The 18057-nt window shown below is 40.6% G+C and overlaps 2 protein-coding genes across 7 annotated transcripts in view; one reads left to right on the top strand and one right to left on the bottom strand.

The window, feature by feature from the left end:
• The first annotated feature begins 2069 nt into the window (after nt 1-2069).
• Nucleotides 2070-8372, top strand: tmem98 (transmembrane protein 98). Its single transcript, XM_084744986.1, has 7 exons — nt 2070-2215; nt 2712-2948; nt 3933-4064; nt 4464-4497; nt 4583-4698; nt 5459-5518; nt 6834-8372. The coding sequence occupies exons 2-7, from the start codon at nt 2818-2820 to the stop codon at nt 7033-7035; spliced, it is 675 nt and encodes a 224-aa protein (XP_084601112.1). The 5' UTR covers nt 2070-2215; nt 2712-2817; the 3' UTR covers nt 7036-8372.
• Nucleotides 8373-9784: 1412 nt separating this feature from the next.
• svilc (supervillin c) overlaps nt 9785-18057 on the bottom strand; it is a 32509-nt gene continuing 24236 nt past the window's right edge. For 5 of the 6 annotated variants that reach the window (XM_084744981.1, XM_084744983.1, XM_084744980.1 and 2 more), the window contains 14 exons: nt 17843-17990; nt 17543-17688; nt 17024-17199; nt 16265-16421; nt 15849-16170; nt 15520-15662; nt 14867-14966; nt 14566-14773; nt 14089-14222; nt 13355-13510; nt 12325-12468; nt 12123-12235; nt 10489-10644; nt 9785-10283 (listed from right to left, as the gene is read on the bottom strand). In XM_084744981.1, coding sequence (XP_084601107.1) covers nt 10194-10283; nt 10489-10644; nt 12123-12235; nt 12325-12468; nt 13355-13510; nt 14089-14222; nt 14566-14773; nt 14867-14966; nt 15520-15662; nt 15849-16170; nt 16265-16421; nt 17024-17199; nt 17543-17688; nt 17843-17990 — 2193 coding nt within the window. In that variant the 3' untranslated portion in view covers nt 9785-10193. The remainder of the gene's footprint in view (nt 10284-10488; nt 10645-12122; nt 12236-12324; nt 12469-13354; nt 13511-14088; nt 14223-14565; nt 14774-14866; nt 14967-15519; nt 15663-15848; nt 16171-16264; nt 16422-17023; nt 17200-17542; nt 17689-17842; nt 17991-18057) is intronic. The other variant, XM_084744982.1, reaches the window with a different exon arrangement.

Genomic DNA, 18057 nt, shown 5'->3' with positions numbered 1-18057 from the left:
AAGGAATCCAACTTAAAAAACAGACAAAATGTTAAGGTAAGTGCCTGGAAATCACCTGTTTGTTTGTTCCAGACAAAGTCGCAGCTGTTGTGAGTTTAAACGTAACTTTAGAAATGTTTGGTAGGCTTTAGTAAAGTGATATATTTCATGATTGTGATGTTAAAGTGTCGATAAACTTTACTGTTTGCCTGTGTGCGTTACCGTGAGCGCGCCTGTGTGTGCGTTCTTATCGATCCAGTCCGATTGAGGAGAAATAACTCACATGGTGAAATATATGTTATTTATTTGATGTTTTGTTTTCTCGTAATTTCAGCAATTCAACACAACAGGGACTTTTTAATATTTTCCATGATACTCAAATTGAGACGCCCTTTTAATGAGCTTTTGTGTGCCCAAGTGTAGGACTAAAGATTTTCATTGGCGATAAATCTGTGGATTACTCTCTTGATTAGTTGCTTGGTCCATTAAATGTCAGAAAATGTTGTAGAATGTTGATCAAAGTCCAAGATGAAGTCCTCAAATGTCTTGTTTTGTCCACAACTGAAAAATGTTCAGTTTAGTGTCATAGAGGACTGAAGAAACAAGAAAATATTCACATTAAAGAAACTGGAATCTGAGAATTTTGCCTTTTTTCTTAAAAAATACTCAGACTTTTCAATGTTTAATTGTGTTTGCAGTGGTGGAAAAAATATTCAGATCCTTCAGTAAAAGTCTGGTCACACCAATACTAGTACAGAAATACTGTCTTATGAGTCAACTCTCAATTTAACTTATAGTAAGTAAAAATATTTTTACTACTTTTATACACTGTTACTGTGTAGTAGTGGTTTTCATGTTGGGGAATAGAATATTTTAACTTTTAACACATGTTTTAATCTAAAAATTAAAAAATAAATTACTCAGAGGGGATTCCTTTGGACAGAATCCTCTCGTCACGTTGTGCTCTGGGAAATTGTGATGAGCATTTTTCACTTTTTTTTTTGACATATTGTGGACTAAATGATTAATAAGGAAAATAATTGTCAGGTTAATCAAGAATAAAAATAATCATTAGATACAGCCCTATTAGAAAAGTTACTAAACTCTCAAATAAAGTAAAAGACGGTTACAATATTTCCCTCTGAAATGTAGTTCTATCAGAATTTAAGGTCTTAAATGGAGTAAAAGTATCAGAATTTAAGGTCTTAAATTGACTAAAACTATAATATTTCCCTCTAAAATTTAATTTGGTGGGAGTTTAAGGTCTTAAATGGAGTAAAAGTACAATATTACCACATTTCATGGAGTTTAAATGAAATAAAACTATAACATATCCCTCTGAAATAAGTATACAGTAGCAGAAACTTGACATACACATACTTGTACTTACAGGTACCTCAAAGCTGCACTTAAGCACACAACAAAGTTTGTTCTCAGTTTGCAGTAAAAATAATTTTGGTTGGGTTCTAGGGGAAACGCTGGTCCTCCATCAAAGCAATCAGTTTTTTATTTTTCAATATAATTTACTAAAGGTGGGTTTAAATGTGAAAGAGCAGCACTGACTTAAAGGAATTACTTATTAGATAGCTGAGCTGTTGCTTTTAATCATCACAGATGGCACTGAAGAGTGTGGGAGAAACATTTTTTACTTCATCCTATAAATACCTCCAATCACCCCATTTACCTTTTTTATGTGGCTCCTTTTAGCAGAGGGGTTTTAAGGCTTTTCTCAAACATGAGCCTGTGAAAAGAGAAGGAGTCAGAAACTCTTTGGGGCAGAGAGAGACAGGAGAAAGCTCTGTATGATACGGCGAGTGTAACACAAATTAATCTGATTAAAGAATTACAGCATTCCATGGCAGAATCTCACATAATCATCCAGGCAAAAATGCAGGTTCACAATGTTGTAATGTTGAAAGTTCAGCTGCCCGGTGGTCATTTGTGCTCGTAACTGCATACAAAACCGCATCTCTTTGCTTTATAAATGTCACACATCATTACAAATCAATTATGCTCTGCCTAGAGAGCTGTCTGGGCAGCCAATGATAGCTTTCCTCCAGAGAGTTTACACACAAGTAATCAGGCGGGGCAGGTCGGGTTAATGAGTGGCTAGACCGGGCAGAAGGGCAGGTATACTTTACACTTTCAGAGAGACACTAAATATGGGAGCATGTCTCCCAAATTAAGCTGCAACTAATCCCAAAAATACTTCAGCCGGGACTGAAAACATCAGAAGGTAAGAGGTCAAAGTTCTTGAGAGTTTTGTTCTTGAGTTGTTTCGATGCGTTTACTGCTGGAGCTGCTAATGAAAGTGAATCCAAACAGGATATCTTCTCGCAGTTTTTGAAGTTGTCGACTTTGTGGCTGCTTCATAGAATAAATCTAATATTTATTGTTTGTTGTGGTTGCCCCAATTCAGCAAGAAGTCTCTGTACAGCAAACGCTGTTTTCATGACGCTGTATGAAGCGCAAACAAAGGGCGAGTGCACTTCAGCTCCTTATGTACTCAGATAAAGATCAGTTTTATGTGTGCGTTGTAGGTGTTCCACATTTAGAAACAGAGCAAACACTGCTGATTGTATTCTCCTCTATATTGGCTCTGAGGTTCATTGTGTTTCAACAAAAAGGGAATTTTCTTGCAGGAATATCTTCAAGTGTTGTGATAATGTTCTCCTCTCCGGTTTGATGTCACCCAATCAGACTGAAACCACCAATTATTCTCCCCTCAACAGATGAGCGCCCGTCCGTAATCGAGCTCGGACAATCAGCCGACCCTGATTGGACTCTTCCTCTGGAAACGAGTTGCTGCCTGCAGCCGCCGTGGGAGCCGGAGTCGCCATGGAGACAGTGGTGATCGTGGCCATTGGGGTGTTGGCCACCATTTTCCTGGCCTCCTTCATTGCCCTGGTGGTGGTGTGCAGACACCGCTACTGCCACCCTCACGACCTGCTGCACCACTTCGACTCCAAGTCAGTGAACCGATGCAAAATCCTCCAAGTCTATATCACATACTTTTTTAAAACTCTGTTTCAGAGTCTTAACTTTTGTCAGAATTTAAGGTCTTATATGGGGCAAAAGTACAATATCATCAGAATTTGGAACCATAACATGAAGTAAAAGTACAGTATTTTCCTCTGAAATGCAGTTTCATCAGAATTTAAGGTCTGAAATTGAATAAAAGTACAATATTATCAGACTTTAAGGATCGTAAATGGACAAAAGCTACAATATTTCCTTCTGAAATGTAGTTTAATCAGAATTGAAGGTCTTAAATGGAATAAAAATACAATAATAACTCAAATAAAATGCAGAGTCCTCTTTGTCTGAGAGTGGAATGCAGTCTGTTCTTCGACTGAGACCTTCCAAAAGTGGTCCTGAGACCAAGGCCGAGCTCAACTACTTCAGTACTTAGAGACGACGTTTGTGGTTGGCGTTCTAACCCTCCATTTATGTACTTTTTAATCTCAGTTGCACTCAGTTTACCTCAGCTGTTTGCTGTTTTTACACTGTATCTTTCTCCAGTTGAAGGCTTTGACACTTTGATTAGTTAGTATATGTCTGATCACTTCTAGGTAGCAAAATAAAATGTTGCAAATCATCTTAAATATTCTCTTGAATGATCTTAACAACCTGCAGAAATCCCTGGGGGACAAACAAAAAACATTTGCTATTGGCTCCCAGTCGATGCTCCCACCTCCCACCCAATGTGAACTGTGTTTGTAACCTGCCTCCAAATTCACAGTACAGCAGGCGACATGACTCCTCCGCCGTGTGCTCGGAGACCAGAGCACCTCTTTATGCAACAACTCAAGCTATCACCACTAAAACTGCTCCAAATTACTCAGTTCACCCCAGACTATCTGATGTAATGAAACTGAGACCGCGGGGTCCCCTTGGGGTCTGGTTGGCAGTCCTGCCGTGCTTCCTCTGATTTTTCTGTTCCTGTTCTACAGGCCCACTGTGGATCTGATTGGAGCCATGGAGACCCAGAGTGAGCCGTCAGAGCTGGAGCTGGACGATGTGGTCATCACCAATCCTCACATCGAGGCCATCCTGGAGAATGAGGACTGGATAGAGGACGCCTCGTACGTCCTACTGGTGACACTGTGGCATGACATACAAGTTTTAGACTAGGTTGCACCAATAAAGATGAATTTAATTTGAGATAAATTCTAAATCAGAGTTGAGCAAAACCAGTTTTTAACTGAGTTAATCCAGATTTAAAATTAATGGAAGCTCTGTAGCACCAGTAAAGATTAAAGAAAGATAAGTTTTTTGTCACCTAGCAACCAATATAACATCTTTTGCTAACCAGCTAAAAATTAAAGTTCATGACATTAAAAAAATCATTAGTAAAATGAGGTACATAATAAATAATAAAATACTAGCTTGCTAAAAAGTTTAAGTTAAAAAGTTATGTCTCTGTGTTACTACTGTACTTTCTTAGTGTCATACAACTAATTGTGATATTTTTTTTCTAACAGAGGTTTGGTCTCTCACTGCATCTCTATCCTAAAGGTAACTGAGTGTCTTACCTTCTCCACCACTCCATTTCTAATCTTTATTTTTATTCACTGACACATAATAATGCTTCCACCTACAGATCTGCCACACGTTGACTGAAAAGCTGGTTGCCATGACAATGGGTTCAGGGGCAAAGGTCAAAGCACCAGCCAGCCTGAGTGACATCATCACCGTGGCCAAACGCATCAGCCCGAGGTAACACACTGTATTCAGTTCACCACCATCTCCATCATAAGTGTTAACACGTTACTGTCTGTTCATCTGCAATGGAGGTAACATGCTACAAAGTAACTTAGAGTACTCAGATTACTTCTTTCTTATAACAAATAATGTAGCCTGCTAGTTTTGGAATTCAAGTACTCAGATATTTAGTTACCTTTTCTTTTTTAATGTCATGTTTTCAAGGGTTTTTGGCTTTATTTCATAGTGAAGCTGAAGAGAGGCAGTAAAGGGGGAGAGAGAAAAGCAGAGAGAGGAGATGACATGCAGCAAAGGGCTGGAATCAAACCTGGGCTTGATGATTAAGGACTTGAGCCTCTGTGCCAGGGATACTCTACTTGCTTTGCCTGGGGGCCACTTTTGCAAAATGGCAGTTAGACATGACATGGTTAGAGAGCCACCCAGCACCCTGTCTGGGGCCAGATTTCTGCTCACGGAGGGAATTATGGCTCCCTCCACCTGTCCCCGGAGGAGTGTGACGTTTTTGCATTTGAGAAAGAGGATAGATCATTGACATAAAGATGGACACTGCGTCTCCACTTCCTCCCACTGTACAAAACTGAAGTTAGAATATCTGGAGCCCTGTGGATTTGACTCCTGCCTGCAGCCCTCATCCCCTCACTCTCTCTCCCCCTTTCCTGCACACATTTCAGCTGCCTTATCAAAATAACAAAAAAAAAATTAAAATAATGCTACTCTACACTGGACCTCATATTCTCACTGTCCTGTCTCACAGGGTAGACGACGTGGTCCGGTCCATGTACCCTCCTCTGGATCCAATCCTCCTGGACGCCAGGTAATCGCATTTCTTGTCTCATCATTTAAAAGCACCTTTTTGCATGACTTTGATAGCTTCATGCAAAGACGTACTGATGTGATTGATCAGGCGTCTGTTAGAGCTGGAGAAGACCGGCCACCAGACTTGATTTATCTGTAATGTAATAACCGTTCATTTATTAAGAGACAGAGACATTAATACAAATGCACAAGTGTCACAGCAAATTGATGCTATCAGGAAAATATTATACCTCAAAATGTTGTTTTTCATAATTTAATCAGATTGAATTTTATGCAATCATTCATGTGCTTTCCATGCCTGCTCAGGCCATCAGACTCATTTGAATCCTGTTTTTAGCTTAAACAGAGAGTTCACGAAAACAAAAATACACATTTCTCCACTTAACAAAAGTGCTATTTGTCCATCTAGATTGTTTTGGAGATGTCTTTGGTCTCTTGAATATAATGGGACTAGATGCCTCTCAGCTTGTGGCGCTTAAGGCACCAAAAAATACATTTGAAAGTTCAACACCAGTGTGTCTTTCCAGAAATCATGACCCAGTTACACAAGATAATCCACAAAAATTGTTGTGAACAGTTTCATGTAGGAACTGCTTTCTTTCTATCAAACTACATTCACCAAATATGTATCACAGTGCAAAATGAAGTGTCTATCTACTCACGGAGGAGAGGCTTGTGCTCATGACGGCATGGGATGTAAACTTCACTCATTCTTGAAAATTGGGACAAAACTGTATTTTGAGGGGTTCTGACTTTGATCTTTTTAAATATTTTCCCAGTATAAATGAAGATTAAAAGTCCTTGTGATTAAATGTCATTTTTATGTGGCTGAGGACTTTGGTTTTTGATTTTTTTTTTTTTTTTTTTTTTTAAATTAATTCTTGTCTGGAACGAGGGTGGTTTCTGTCATAGAGCAAGTTTAGAAATTTAAAAAAGCAGACCACAACATTAACAAATGACATGTATGTATAAGAATACATTTTTGTGAAAGCATTGTAATTGGAGTGGTTTTTTTTAGCAAGATATCATTGTGAGTAACAAGGTCATGATTTCTGGAAAGAGACGGTGATGTTGAGGTTTTCAAAGGTATTTTGAGCACCACAAGCTGAGTGCTGATATCTCCAAAACTAACTCACACAAAACAATCTAGAAGGATAAACTACAGGTAAGGAAAAAATATACATTTTTGATTTCAGGGTGAATTGTCCCTCTCATTTTAAACAGCTGTCTTTGAAATTCAATGCTTTTCATCCAGCAGAAACCAAAAAAGCCATTAAAAAAGAAAATCAATTTGTCCTTTTCTTTCGTTTCAGGGCCACCGCTCTCCTGCTTTCTGTCAGCCACCTGGTGCTGGTCACCCGCAATGCCTGTCACATGTCCGGCAGTATGGACTGGATCGACCAGTCGCTCCATGCAGCCGAAGATCACATGGTGGTTTTGCGTGAGGCGGCGCTGGCCTCTGAACCGGAACGATGCATACCTGGAGTTGACGCACAGAGAGAACAGGCCATCTAGAGCGAACACACATCCTCACACAAAGAAACAAACAGCAGCAGGACATGAACACACGTCCGTTTCATCCTTGAGCTGCTTCTTTTTTTCGTTTTTTTTACAAATTCTGCACTTATTTGATACTTAACAGGCACATATTCTGCCAGGCATTATTGAAAAGTCACACGTCCCAAACTCAACATCCACTCCTAATGAACAGGCTGTGCTGACTGATGCAGAGACATCTCATGTTAAAAAAAGACATCAGAAACATTTTCTTTATCATATTTCCAACAAAAAGTGCTACAGCTTCATAGAAATATCTCTAAGGTAGATATTACAGATTCAGATTCAGGTAGGGTTTTTTTGTATACAGCCCTGTAGCAAATCTTTTGAGAGTCAGTCTTTTTAAGGTGTAAGCTGCCTGGAAGTGAAAGAGGCCTTTGGAAATTTCTTCTTGAGTGCGCCATCACCCAGCAGTGGGCCTAAATCCAATCTCACCAGCACTCCACAGTCACATGGAGGCTTAGTCAGCTAATCCATTCTGAGGAAAATAACACCCAGTTAGCCAGTGAACCCAAAGGGGCTCCAACTCAGTGGACCAATGGAAGAGCAGCCTGACTTTTTTTTCTTTTTCTTTTTTTTTTACAATCTGTGGGGTCAGGGTGACTTGTGGAACATCCCTCAGATGCTCTTACGCTGTTAGAAATCCGCGGTCTGTGAGTCTTCAGAAACCACCAGCTGTAGTTTCGGCCACATCGGCAGCAGAGTCAAAGTTTTCCCAGTTTTGTAACGGCCTTTTGACCCCATTGCTGCAGCGTATTGTGATTAATTGAGTCTGTTATCAATGGAGGAGCTTGTATCTGTTGGGACTCCCTAAAAACCTGGTATTTCATGTGGACCGGCGTGGTTTTGCAGGGCCTGGCGGTGCACACTTCAGCGAGCACTGTGTCCATCACAGCTCATGCTCAGAGTCCACAAAAACAGTTGTACTGAGTGGCAAATAAGCTAAGTTTATTTGATGTTTGTAAGCCTGTTTGTATTCTGATATCAGTGTGGTATCTTGCCCAGACCCCACATCTTTGTATATTTTTGTGGTTGGACATAATTTAGTCCATCTTATCAGCACTATTTAGTTATATTTTCCAGTATAACACTATAATGCTAATTTTAAAATCTGGAGAGAAGTCAGTGATTGCAGCCGTGCTAGTTTGTCCAGAAAGTGACGAGACGACCCAAAGCGAGCTGACAAAAACATGCATCAGACACACAACACTTTGTGTGATGCAGGACAAAAAGACACAGCTTTGAGCAAAATACCAAGTTTTATGGGAGTCGTGGTACTGAACGTTTTTAGCTATGGCAGCAGCGTGTCTCTTTCACTCAAATTTTCCCTGAACCGGCAGGTTCATATTTGTGGTTTTGATTGTCTCAAAAACTGTGGATTGCCATGAAATTTAGTGCGGCTTATTCATGCACCCACAGGATAAGTCATAGTTACTTTGCTATCAATTTTCATATTGTGCAATATTTTGGTTTTTCAAATACCTGCAAAGCTAGTAACAGTCCCATTAGCTTGTGTTTGGTGTCAATTAGTATGTGTTAGCATGTAAACACACTACACAAAGAGGCAATGTTTAACAAAGCATATCTATGTTCTCAGGTGTCTCAATGTGTTGATATAATCTTTTTGCCACAGAGCTTACCCACCAAGCACCCAGCGTCATTTCACCATTGTCTTTTTGGCTGAATGTGGTTGTCGCGTTGTAGCCTTGAAATTTTGGCTGCGATTTGTCGGATTAGGTCCAAATTTTACCCAGTTTTGAATGTCTCTTTTGGACCACATTTAGCCATGACACAGTCATGAAAATAATGATCACACTGCAAAAAGTGAGAAACTGCATCTCAGTGGAAACGTGTGTTTAGACTATTTTTGCGTTAACTCAAAGGAAAAATCCCATTGGGTTTTTGTCGAGACACCCAGAGCAATGCTAACGTCTGGGTCGTCCTACAAAACTGCACCATTCCTGCAGTGCTCTGTTGTCTTTATGGGCATGTTAGCACGCTAATGTTAGCATTAAGCTCAAAGCACCGCTTGCCTAAGTACAGCCTCACAGAGCAGCTGTAAAAGTCTTGTTTTTCCCCTTGTACTAAGTCAGTTCAAGACAGCGAGTAAAGGAACGCTTTTAATCATGACAACTTTTTTGTTTTTAGTTAAAATGCTATCAAATTCAACTGTAGCAGCTGCTTCTACCTACATGTGGCCAGGAATAGGGATATTACACAAATATCAAAGTAGACCAAGACATGTTAAGTACATCATTACCTGTTAAGTGTTACTGTTATTCGTGTCAGAAATATTGCTCTTTTGAGACAGTATGTCTTTATGTGTTGCCATGTCATGAGGATGGTTTGCACAGTGTGTTGATTGAGGTGAAGCAGAATTAGCGTGTTGTTTTGGGCCAGAGGGATGTTATTGGAGCATGTCTACCTGCTCTTCCATGCATAGCTAATAGTGACTCCCCAGAGAGTCCTAATAAGGCATTACCCACAGCCACAATGAACACATGGGCTACGATACACATGGCACAAACCTTTGCAAGGCTGGCAGACGAATGAACGCAACAGGACATCGCATGCAAGACGCAGAATAGATCATTGAGTTAATTACACTTATTTTAAGATTCTGGTGACAATCAGGAAGGAAAGCAGCAGCTCTGAGTGAAATTAAGCGAAAACTGAGCATGCAGATGGAACGATCGAGGAGGAAACATTTAGAAAGTGGTTAGCCTTTTATTTTTTTTTTCTCGTTTACATTGTTTATTAGCATTGATCTTTTTTTGTAAGCACTCCATTTATTTTCTCATCCTTATCCCACAGTTTGTTACTGATGCCCTCACTCCCACACACCTTTTCTTGTTATCTTTCATTGATTTGTACAGATAAAATTAAGTTTCATAGGAAAATGTGTTTTGTTTTTGCTCTGAACAGTAGCTACAGAGAAATCCATGTCTGATAAAAAGTCCACACACTCATACTAATTTGACATAAATAAAAGTGAATTTCTTTCCTCTTTTTATTACGTTGTGAGCAGTCCTTTGTGCAGCAACATGGTGCAAATATCCGGGTGTTTTCTCAGTGGAGGAGGAAGTCCCTGCTGCAGGAGCGTCTGTCAGCCTCCACTAGCAAAGCAGCCCTTTGCTTTTCTTCAGATCAATTTGCTTCCAGCTCGGGAGGGACGCATATTCATCCCTCTTCATTTCCAAAATTGTCTGAAACATAATTGTGGTGATTTATTTATGGAGGGCAATGTGTAAAAATTAAATCAAATATAAATGTTTAAGTTTAAACTAAGGTTCCTCTCAGGATTTATCATGAGATTATAAACATGATTGTCTATTTGAATTTTTTAAAATATAGTGAACACTGCAGCCTGCTGGTTGAAGTACGTCACTGCATGCTGCTCCATCAGCTTACCTGGAAGTCTTGATCAGACAGGTAGACCTCCAGGTGCTGGGGGTCCACTCCTTCAGGTAAGGGGCTCCGCAGCAGCTCCTCCAGAGGATACTGGGTCTTCATGAGCTGGGCCAGGGCGTCCTGCACCAAGGTCAGCTTCACCCGCCCTGCGTCACCCTGACACATCAAACACAACCAAACTATGAGCAACAGGGCCACTGATTTTTTTTTTTTTATCCATTATTCAACCAGAAAGGTCCTGCTGACACACAATATCGCCACCAGGGAGTCCTGGTCAAGATGGGCAACAAAAAAGGTTTCATATAAAAGTACAGACAACAAACATTTGTAAAACATACAAGAATGATGGCACTTACTAAAAGCAATGACATTACCCTGTCAAAAAACATTTTTAGTCATTTTTTAATATGTCGAGAGAAAGATTCTAAGTTAAATATGGTTTTGGTAGTAATTGATTATATAATCATGTAATCCATGTAATCCGATTACAAAAAAGAAGTAATTATAATGCTTGACAGCCCATATTTGAAAAAAGATGAACAAAAGATTTTGATCAGTCTGTGTCCTAAAAATATTGCAATTTTAAAATTTTATATTGTGTGTTTGGACTTTGCTCTGTCACTTCGTGGCAAAAATCAATAAACAAAGTTTGTAGAAAAAAAATTAAATGAGAGAAATAATCAGGCCTGGAGAAAGTCAGGCTCAGACCAACTCCAGGTCCTGGAGAGAGTTCTGTTAGAAAAAGATAATGCAATATTTTGTGTGAAATTGAAATTTATTCATAGGGGGTTATCTGGGACAGGATGAATGTTGGAGGCAGAGTGGTAAGAAAATATTTTTTTTGTGTGTGGGGGGGGGGGGGGGGGGCTGTAATTTTTTTCACATTGCCAGGAGATTGCTAAAGAAATAATAAAAATGATTGGACTAGAAATTGCTCTTTTGTCACATTATATGTGGCCGCAATCCCAGAGAAATTCATTCACGATGAACACATCTTCTGAGCTAAAAGTCATCACAAGAAAATGGCTGCAGCCAAACTCTTCAACTAAGGATGACTGCATTTTTTTGTCAAACAAAATAAGTAGTATGGAGAAGTTGACCTTCACCTTGAGATTACAGTATGACCAACAGGGCTGGGACGATACACTTACGATACACTTAGTGTCAAGATACTTGGGTGTAGATCTTATATATATTGCTATTTTTATGTGTTGTGATTCTACAAATGCTGCGATTCCATGTTATAATTTATTGTGATTTTGTTTGCTTTTTCTAACACTAGACCAGTCATTCCCAGAAACTGGGTAACAAGAGATTTTATTTGGGTGCCAAATAAATGAATGACTCTGGAAAAAAAAATGCAAACTAAGATTTATATCTGCAATACACCTTTTATAAAGCATTTTAAACGTGTATATTGTTTTATGATGAGAGGAAATTCCACCTAAATGCACATTTTGTTTCATTTAAGAAGTAGATTTTCCTGATGAAACGAAATAAAACCTGTTTATTCAGCCTATATGCATTTCTAAAAGTGAAGCTGTGAATCTTACTATACATCACCCTGACAACACTACACATCTCATCGACTTTGTACATTATCGCCTGATCACATGACTGCGTGGTGCTTGTACCTGTGTGTGGGCTCCCGGGCTCCTCTCCCAGCGGGGGAACACGTTAGTGAAGGTGAGAGGTTCTGACCCCTCAAAGATGAGGTAGGCCTGCGGTGGGCGTCTCGGGTTCATCTCTGGAATACAGAGAGAAAAAAAAAAAATCATCTCATGGTTTTTAAATACATCAACAACCAGCGGCTTCTGTCAAACAGCTTCCTCCTACCTTTGCAGTACTGCAGCGCCGTCTGCATGGCGCACTTCCTCTCGTTGTGCCAGCAGCTCCAGGCCGACGCCGAGCTCTCGGTTTGCTCGGGCTGACCTCTCTGCCACAGGTAGACCTCCAGACGGTTGTCCAGCAGGAACAAAGCTGGAGGACAGACAAAAAAAGATAAGGGTTATATATTAGACAATAAAGTGGAATTAGATTAGATTGATATTAAATTAGGTTCGACTTTTGGATGTTTGGGTTTTGGCAACAAGAAAAAAGGATACAGCAAAGAAAAAGCTAAATAAATGTGTAATTAAGGACATTTTTCACAGCAAAGTGTTGAATATTTTTTAAATTATTTTATTAGTTTATACCTGAACCTGATCTTCATCCATCTTTCTACTGATGAAGGCCATAAGAATGTGGTTAAAAGCTCTGGAAAGTTTCTGGTAAGGAACTGATTCATTAAGAAACCTGGTGTTTGTCCTAACAATTTTTTTTTTTTTTTTGAGGTTGCTATATTCAAGACAAATAACGAACCTTTAGGTATAGAGTCCAGGGAATGCCATAAAAAAGACTGAATCTATCATAGAATAAGAAAATAAGTGTGGAAATATGAAGAGAATTTTTAAAAATAATAAAGAGATGTGGACAAGTCAAATAAGAATATTAATAATGTGAAAATCTTTATTTTTTTAAAATATTTTATTATTATTTTTACAGCTGTATTATTAATTATTATGTATTCATTTAGATTTTTTTGTATAATGTCATTTCTTCTTATTCATCATTTTCATTCTTTGTCATGGCACTTCGTAGACAAAGTCAATATTAATTTTTTTGCATCTCAAAAATGAGGAAAGTAACTGGATATGTAAATAAAAATGTTCAGTGAAAATACATAAAAACACCTTCAGCCTTTTAAGCCACTTCTGAATCTTGATTTTAAAACACGTACTTTACAAATTAAACGGATGAATCAAAGAGAATCGGAACAGGGTTTTTGTGTGTGTATTGTGTGAAAGTGTTGAGTGTTTTCTCTCACCTGGCGGCGGTGCAGCGTACAGACTCTCCTGGACGAAGGGCATCGCCATCACGAGCCCCGGCAGCCGCGTTGGACTCTGCAGCTCTTCGGCCCGGAAACTCCCTGAAGCGGCACTCAGGTGGAAGAGGCGAGGTGTGAAGTTGTACTTTCCTGGATCTGACAGAAGACCAACATGCAAAGTTTTTTACTTTGATTTTCACCCACTAGACTCCAAAGCGCCTGTTCTATATTTCACTATAGCACCCATTCATTATTTCACTTCATGTAAATTTCACTAGGATTTTCATCTTTTGCCACATTAGTGTTGTTTGTTCTGAATGATCTGTTGTTGTCAGATTCTGAATGTTAACATATTTGATAGAAAATTAAATATAATAAAAGTTTCTCATCTTTTAGGCAACTGAGATTCATTTCATCATAGTTAATTACAGCAGGTTTAGTGCTATGTGTTGTGTTGTCTGTGTTTTTTTAAATCAAACTCGGTCTAAAAAAGTAAACATGCCACATATTTGGTACCAAATTAAAGAGGAAAATGTTTTTTATAAAATGAAAACAACTTGTCAGAGACGGTTCCTTTCTGTTTTTGAAATAGAGCTGATTGAGTAGGGAAATGCGAGGACTCTCACTGAACTGCAACAACATTATAAACTTCTACTGGGGTCTACAGGTTTAAGTTTACAGAGCTGAGAGAAATGTCCCGAGTGGAGAGAACCAAAGTAGGTGTTGTTTTCTACCTTGCAGCATGCAGTCGTAGGCCTTTCTGTCCATCTGTCCCAGTGCTGTCCAGAAGTCTGCAGGCTCTGAACCTTCCTCCACTGCCTGCACCCTCACAGGGCTGCTTTGGCTCAGACCCAACTCTGGTGGACACCTGACGAACACACAAGATTGACAGGCCAGAAATTGAATTCAACCTTCAGAGTTAAAAACATCAACACCAAACCTCTTTTTTTTTTTTTATTTATTCAAGGACAAAGTATCCTCATATGTATTCCAGCTTGTTGTAGTGGTGGTCGTGGATGAGTGGGACAAGATTGCATGATGTGCTCCTTTATTATGTATGTGCTCTTTAGATTTAGTGAGGATAGTTGCCTTGAAATTAATAGTTTTCTCAGTTTTTTACAGCATACAAATTCATGCCTATTTTGTTTGTTTGTTTAAAATTCAATAAAATTTTGAGGAAAAAAAAAGCCCACCCAGTGTGTGTGGCTTACATCTGAGTGAGACGCTCCACCGTCCTCTTGCTGACCTCTCTGGAGCTGCTGTGAGCTTTATAGCCGGTCCACAGATACAGCGCCCCCTGCTGGCTGTTGAGGAGGACAACAGAGCCCCTGGACCTCAGACCTGCACAGCAGCAGTCCACTTCTACCAGAGAGCCCTCCTCCGGCAGCTCCCCGCGCACGCAGAACAGACGCCACTCGGCTGAAACAGAGAAGAGTTTCTTTTAAATCACATGACAGAAAACATAAAATCACGTAACAAATCAGAGAAGACATAAACATTTCCTCACTGTACCTGGATCAGTGGCCTCCTCTCGCTTGCCCTTGTGAATGACCAGGCCTCCTTGGAAAAGCTGCAGGAAACAGGGCGGCTCTTTTCCCTGAGGTACCACCACCTGCACAAACAACACAACAAACACAAACAGTGAAAATGTCTGCATATAGTTCTAACTTTCATAACTTAATACTGTTAAAAGCACTGAATTTATTTAATTTACTTCAGTAGTATGATATCAATTTTGCAGTTTTTAAAAAGCTGCTGCACACTTAAACATGTTAAACGTCAGTTCTTACATTTCTTAAATTTATAAAAATCTGCATTTCATGGGATGAAAATGGTTGCAGCTCAGCTAACAACAACACCGAAACCTTTTCGAAAACGGCCACAAATGTGCTTTTGGTCACTCTCTTATTTTTATTGTTTTATGTTATTTAATATCTACTAATCAAATCACCTAACCCCATGCAAGCCCAGCCCACCCCCAAATGATGCAGTGGGTGGAGTTAGGCTCAGGCCTGAGGTGCAGTTACACAAATATCAAGGTTATTGTCAACACTGGTATATCTCAACACCCCTCGTATAGAGCCGCACAAAAAATGTTCTTACAGTGTTATTACTTTAGGATGTAGTAATATATAAGAGTGCATGATTTATTCTGAAGGCCTTACCTGTGAATCTTCCTGGTTGTTCATCCCAATGGACAGAAAAGCAGCGGTGTCCCGCCCACTGACACTGGAGTGACGGCCCCTCCACAGGAACAACGCTGTGTTTTCTTTTTGTCTGCTGCGCTCATCAGGGCTGTTTATCTCATCTACAGTAGAGAAAAACATGGATTATTGTAAGACTGCATGAAGAAAAATCTTTTTACATCTGAATTTAAGGCATTTTTGTAGCTGATGTTTGTCTAAGCAGCTAAAAGTTTCTACTGCTTCCTGTAAAAAGTACAAGAAAAACATGAAGAGTGAAGGTCATGTTTTAGACGATGAATGTAACTGACCAACAGTGTTGATGCTGTACGTCCAGCGGATGACGTAGGAGTCTCCCTCGTGAAGCTGTCCGGTGCTCTCCAGGGGAACCTCGCTGTCATCGAACTCTTGGACGTGCCAGGTGTCCACAGCGACTGTTTTCAGCGCCATCTGACCCCCATCCTCCAGCGTGATGACCCCATGACCCCTCTGGACGTCAACGCCGGCCAACACGTTGTGGACCAGGCCGTCTCCTTCCTGAGACGGACCCGACACCAGAGCCTTGGCGTCGCAGGCGCTCAGGAGGTCTGATGATGGCGGGGACACGGACTGGGAGGACTGAACTGGGACGGGCTGTGTAGAGATGGAAGACAGATGAAGGTGAGATGAAGTTAAAAGTGATTTCTGAGTTTTGTGTGTGCTGCAGGATGAGTTTTAAATGTCAAACTGTGAGATGAACCTGTGTCTCCTGGTTCAGCAGAGCAGTCTCCTCCTCGCCTCCAGTCCTGCCTGTCCAGTCCAGGAACTTCTCTCTGAAGAGTGCCGTCTCGTTGTGCTCAGAGACACAGCCGAACAACGCCCAGCTGGGACGCCCCTCTCCCCTCCTGAGGACACAATTAGAGACTTAACCATCCACTGGAAGACTTTGAAAAAACTTCTAAAAGACTCAGATTTGACAAGTCATGACCTCGAGCACATCTGACACTTTTGGGATGAAGTGGAAGTCGTCTGAGTCAGACTTTATCACATTAAAGTTCTATACTTTTGAGAAGTGAACACTGGCTGCTGTAAACTGGGACTTGTGTCCACTTGTTTGAATGTCCAAACAACTGTTTTCTCCCAGCTGCAGCGTGTCAGTGTGTGGTGTGTGCTTACAACAGCATGCTGGGAATTTACAGCATGTCCTGTAGTCACAATGCTGTGCGATGGCGCTTCTCTGTGTGCAAAGCCGAATTACAAGCCATTTGCTTTGGTTTTACCGCGTGCACTAAAGACCTGCTGCAGCCCTCTGGGGGTGTTAATGCACGCACTGTAAACTTAATGCTGTATGTAGTGTGGAATGACATCCGCCACTTTGATTGTGTAGTAAATACTCACAGCTGCACTCCGCTGCATTATGTAATGTGTGATGTGTGATACTGATATGCTCTTATTTTTCGTTGGGAAGTTTGGACTGAAAGCTTCGCTGCCTGCGGTGTGAACTTACAGCGGTGTGCCCGGGTTACACTGTGTGGGATCCAGCGGATTGACTCGACAGTTGCTGTAGTCATAAGCTCCAACCCACACCTGGTGAGTCAGCTGGAGAGCAACAGTCCTCCTGCTGAGGGAAACATCCTGTCCATGCCACAGGTACACCTCGCTGCCAAAATCAAACACCAGAGCCTGGACACACACACACAAACACACACACAATCAGATATCAAAATGGACTTGTGAAGACCTGAAAAAAACTAGAAACAATACACAACAAATGATGAGCATCAGGGGCCAGAAACCTTTAAGCTAAATCAGAATTATCCAGATTTTTTTGCTATCCCACATAAAACTGATCTTCCTGTATTCCCTGTATATGCATTATTAACTGTACCTGTGATTCTGGTAGAACTCAGATCAAATGTTAAAAAAAAATATCCAATCCTGAGATTTAATTCAATCCGGATTATTCTGATCTAGATCTAAGGTTTTAAAATACTGGCGCCAGGGGAGTCAAGAAGAGAGCTCAGACCTCTGTGGAGCCCAGCAGGGAGACACTGGGGATGGAGGCCCAGGCCTGTTCATGAGGTACCAGTCTGTTCTCCACCAGCCTGTATACACAGTTGGACTCCACCACCCCTTGTTCATAGAACTCATCCTCCTCCTCTGCACTGGCTCCTGTTGGGAGAAGCAAACACAAAAAAACATGCTGTACAGTCAACATATACACGGACCCAACACACAGGTTGATCTTTATTTTTCCAGTTAGTAAAGCCAGATAAATATATAAAGAAAAGGAGCAAAAATCTACTGCACTACTTTGACGTCTAACCTCTGTATTGTGTCCTTCCTCCCAGAAGGCTCCAGAAGTCTGCAGCCAGACTGCTGTCACAGTTCAACCCCTCCTCTAGGTGGACGATCTGGGAGGCCTGACAGCCGAGATCCCTCTGACTCTGGATGGATGACGCCAGCTCAGAGGCCTGAAAAAAAAAACAAAACGATGCCTTTCTAAAACCACAGCAGAACAGTCATCAAAGAATCTTGTAG

This window comes from Lutjanus erythropterus, chromosome 19 (assembly GCF_056507025.1).
Source record: "Lutjanus erythropterus isolate fLutEry1 chromosome 19, fLutEry1.hap2, whole genome shotgun sequence".
Taxonomy (NCBI): Eukaryota; Metazoa; Chordata; class Actinopteri; order Lutjaniformes; family Lutjanidae; genus Lutjanus; species Lutjanus erythropterus.
Note: the sequence above shows the minus strand (reverse complement) of the source record. Positions and strands in the feature narration are given on the sequence as shown.

Bases quoted from the DNA above. Each gene is read 5' to 3' on its own strand.
- tmem98 (XM_084744986.1), top strand. From the start codon at position 2,818: ATGGAGACAGTGGTGATCGTGGCCATTGGGGTGTTGGCCACCATTTTC. The intron at 2,949-3,932 runs GTCAGTGAACCG...CCTGTTCTACAG, and splicing joins CTGCACCACTTCGACTCCAA to GCCCACTGTGGATCTGATTG. The intron at 4,498-4,582 runs GTAACTGAGTGT...TTCCACCTACAG, and splicing joins ACTGCATCTCTATCCTAAAG to ATCTGCCACACGTTGACTGA.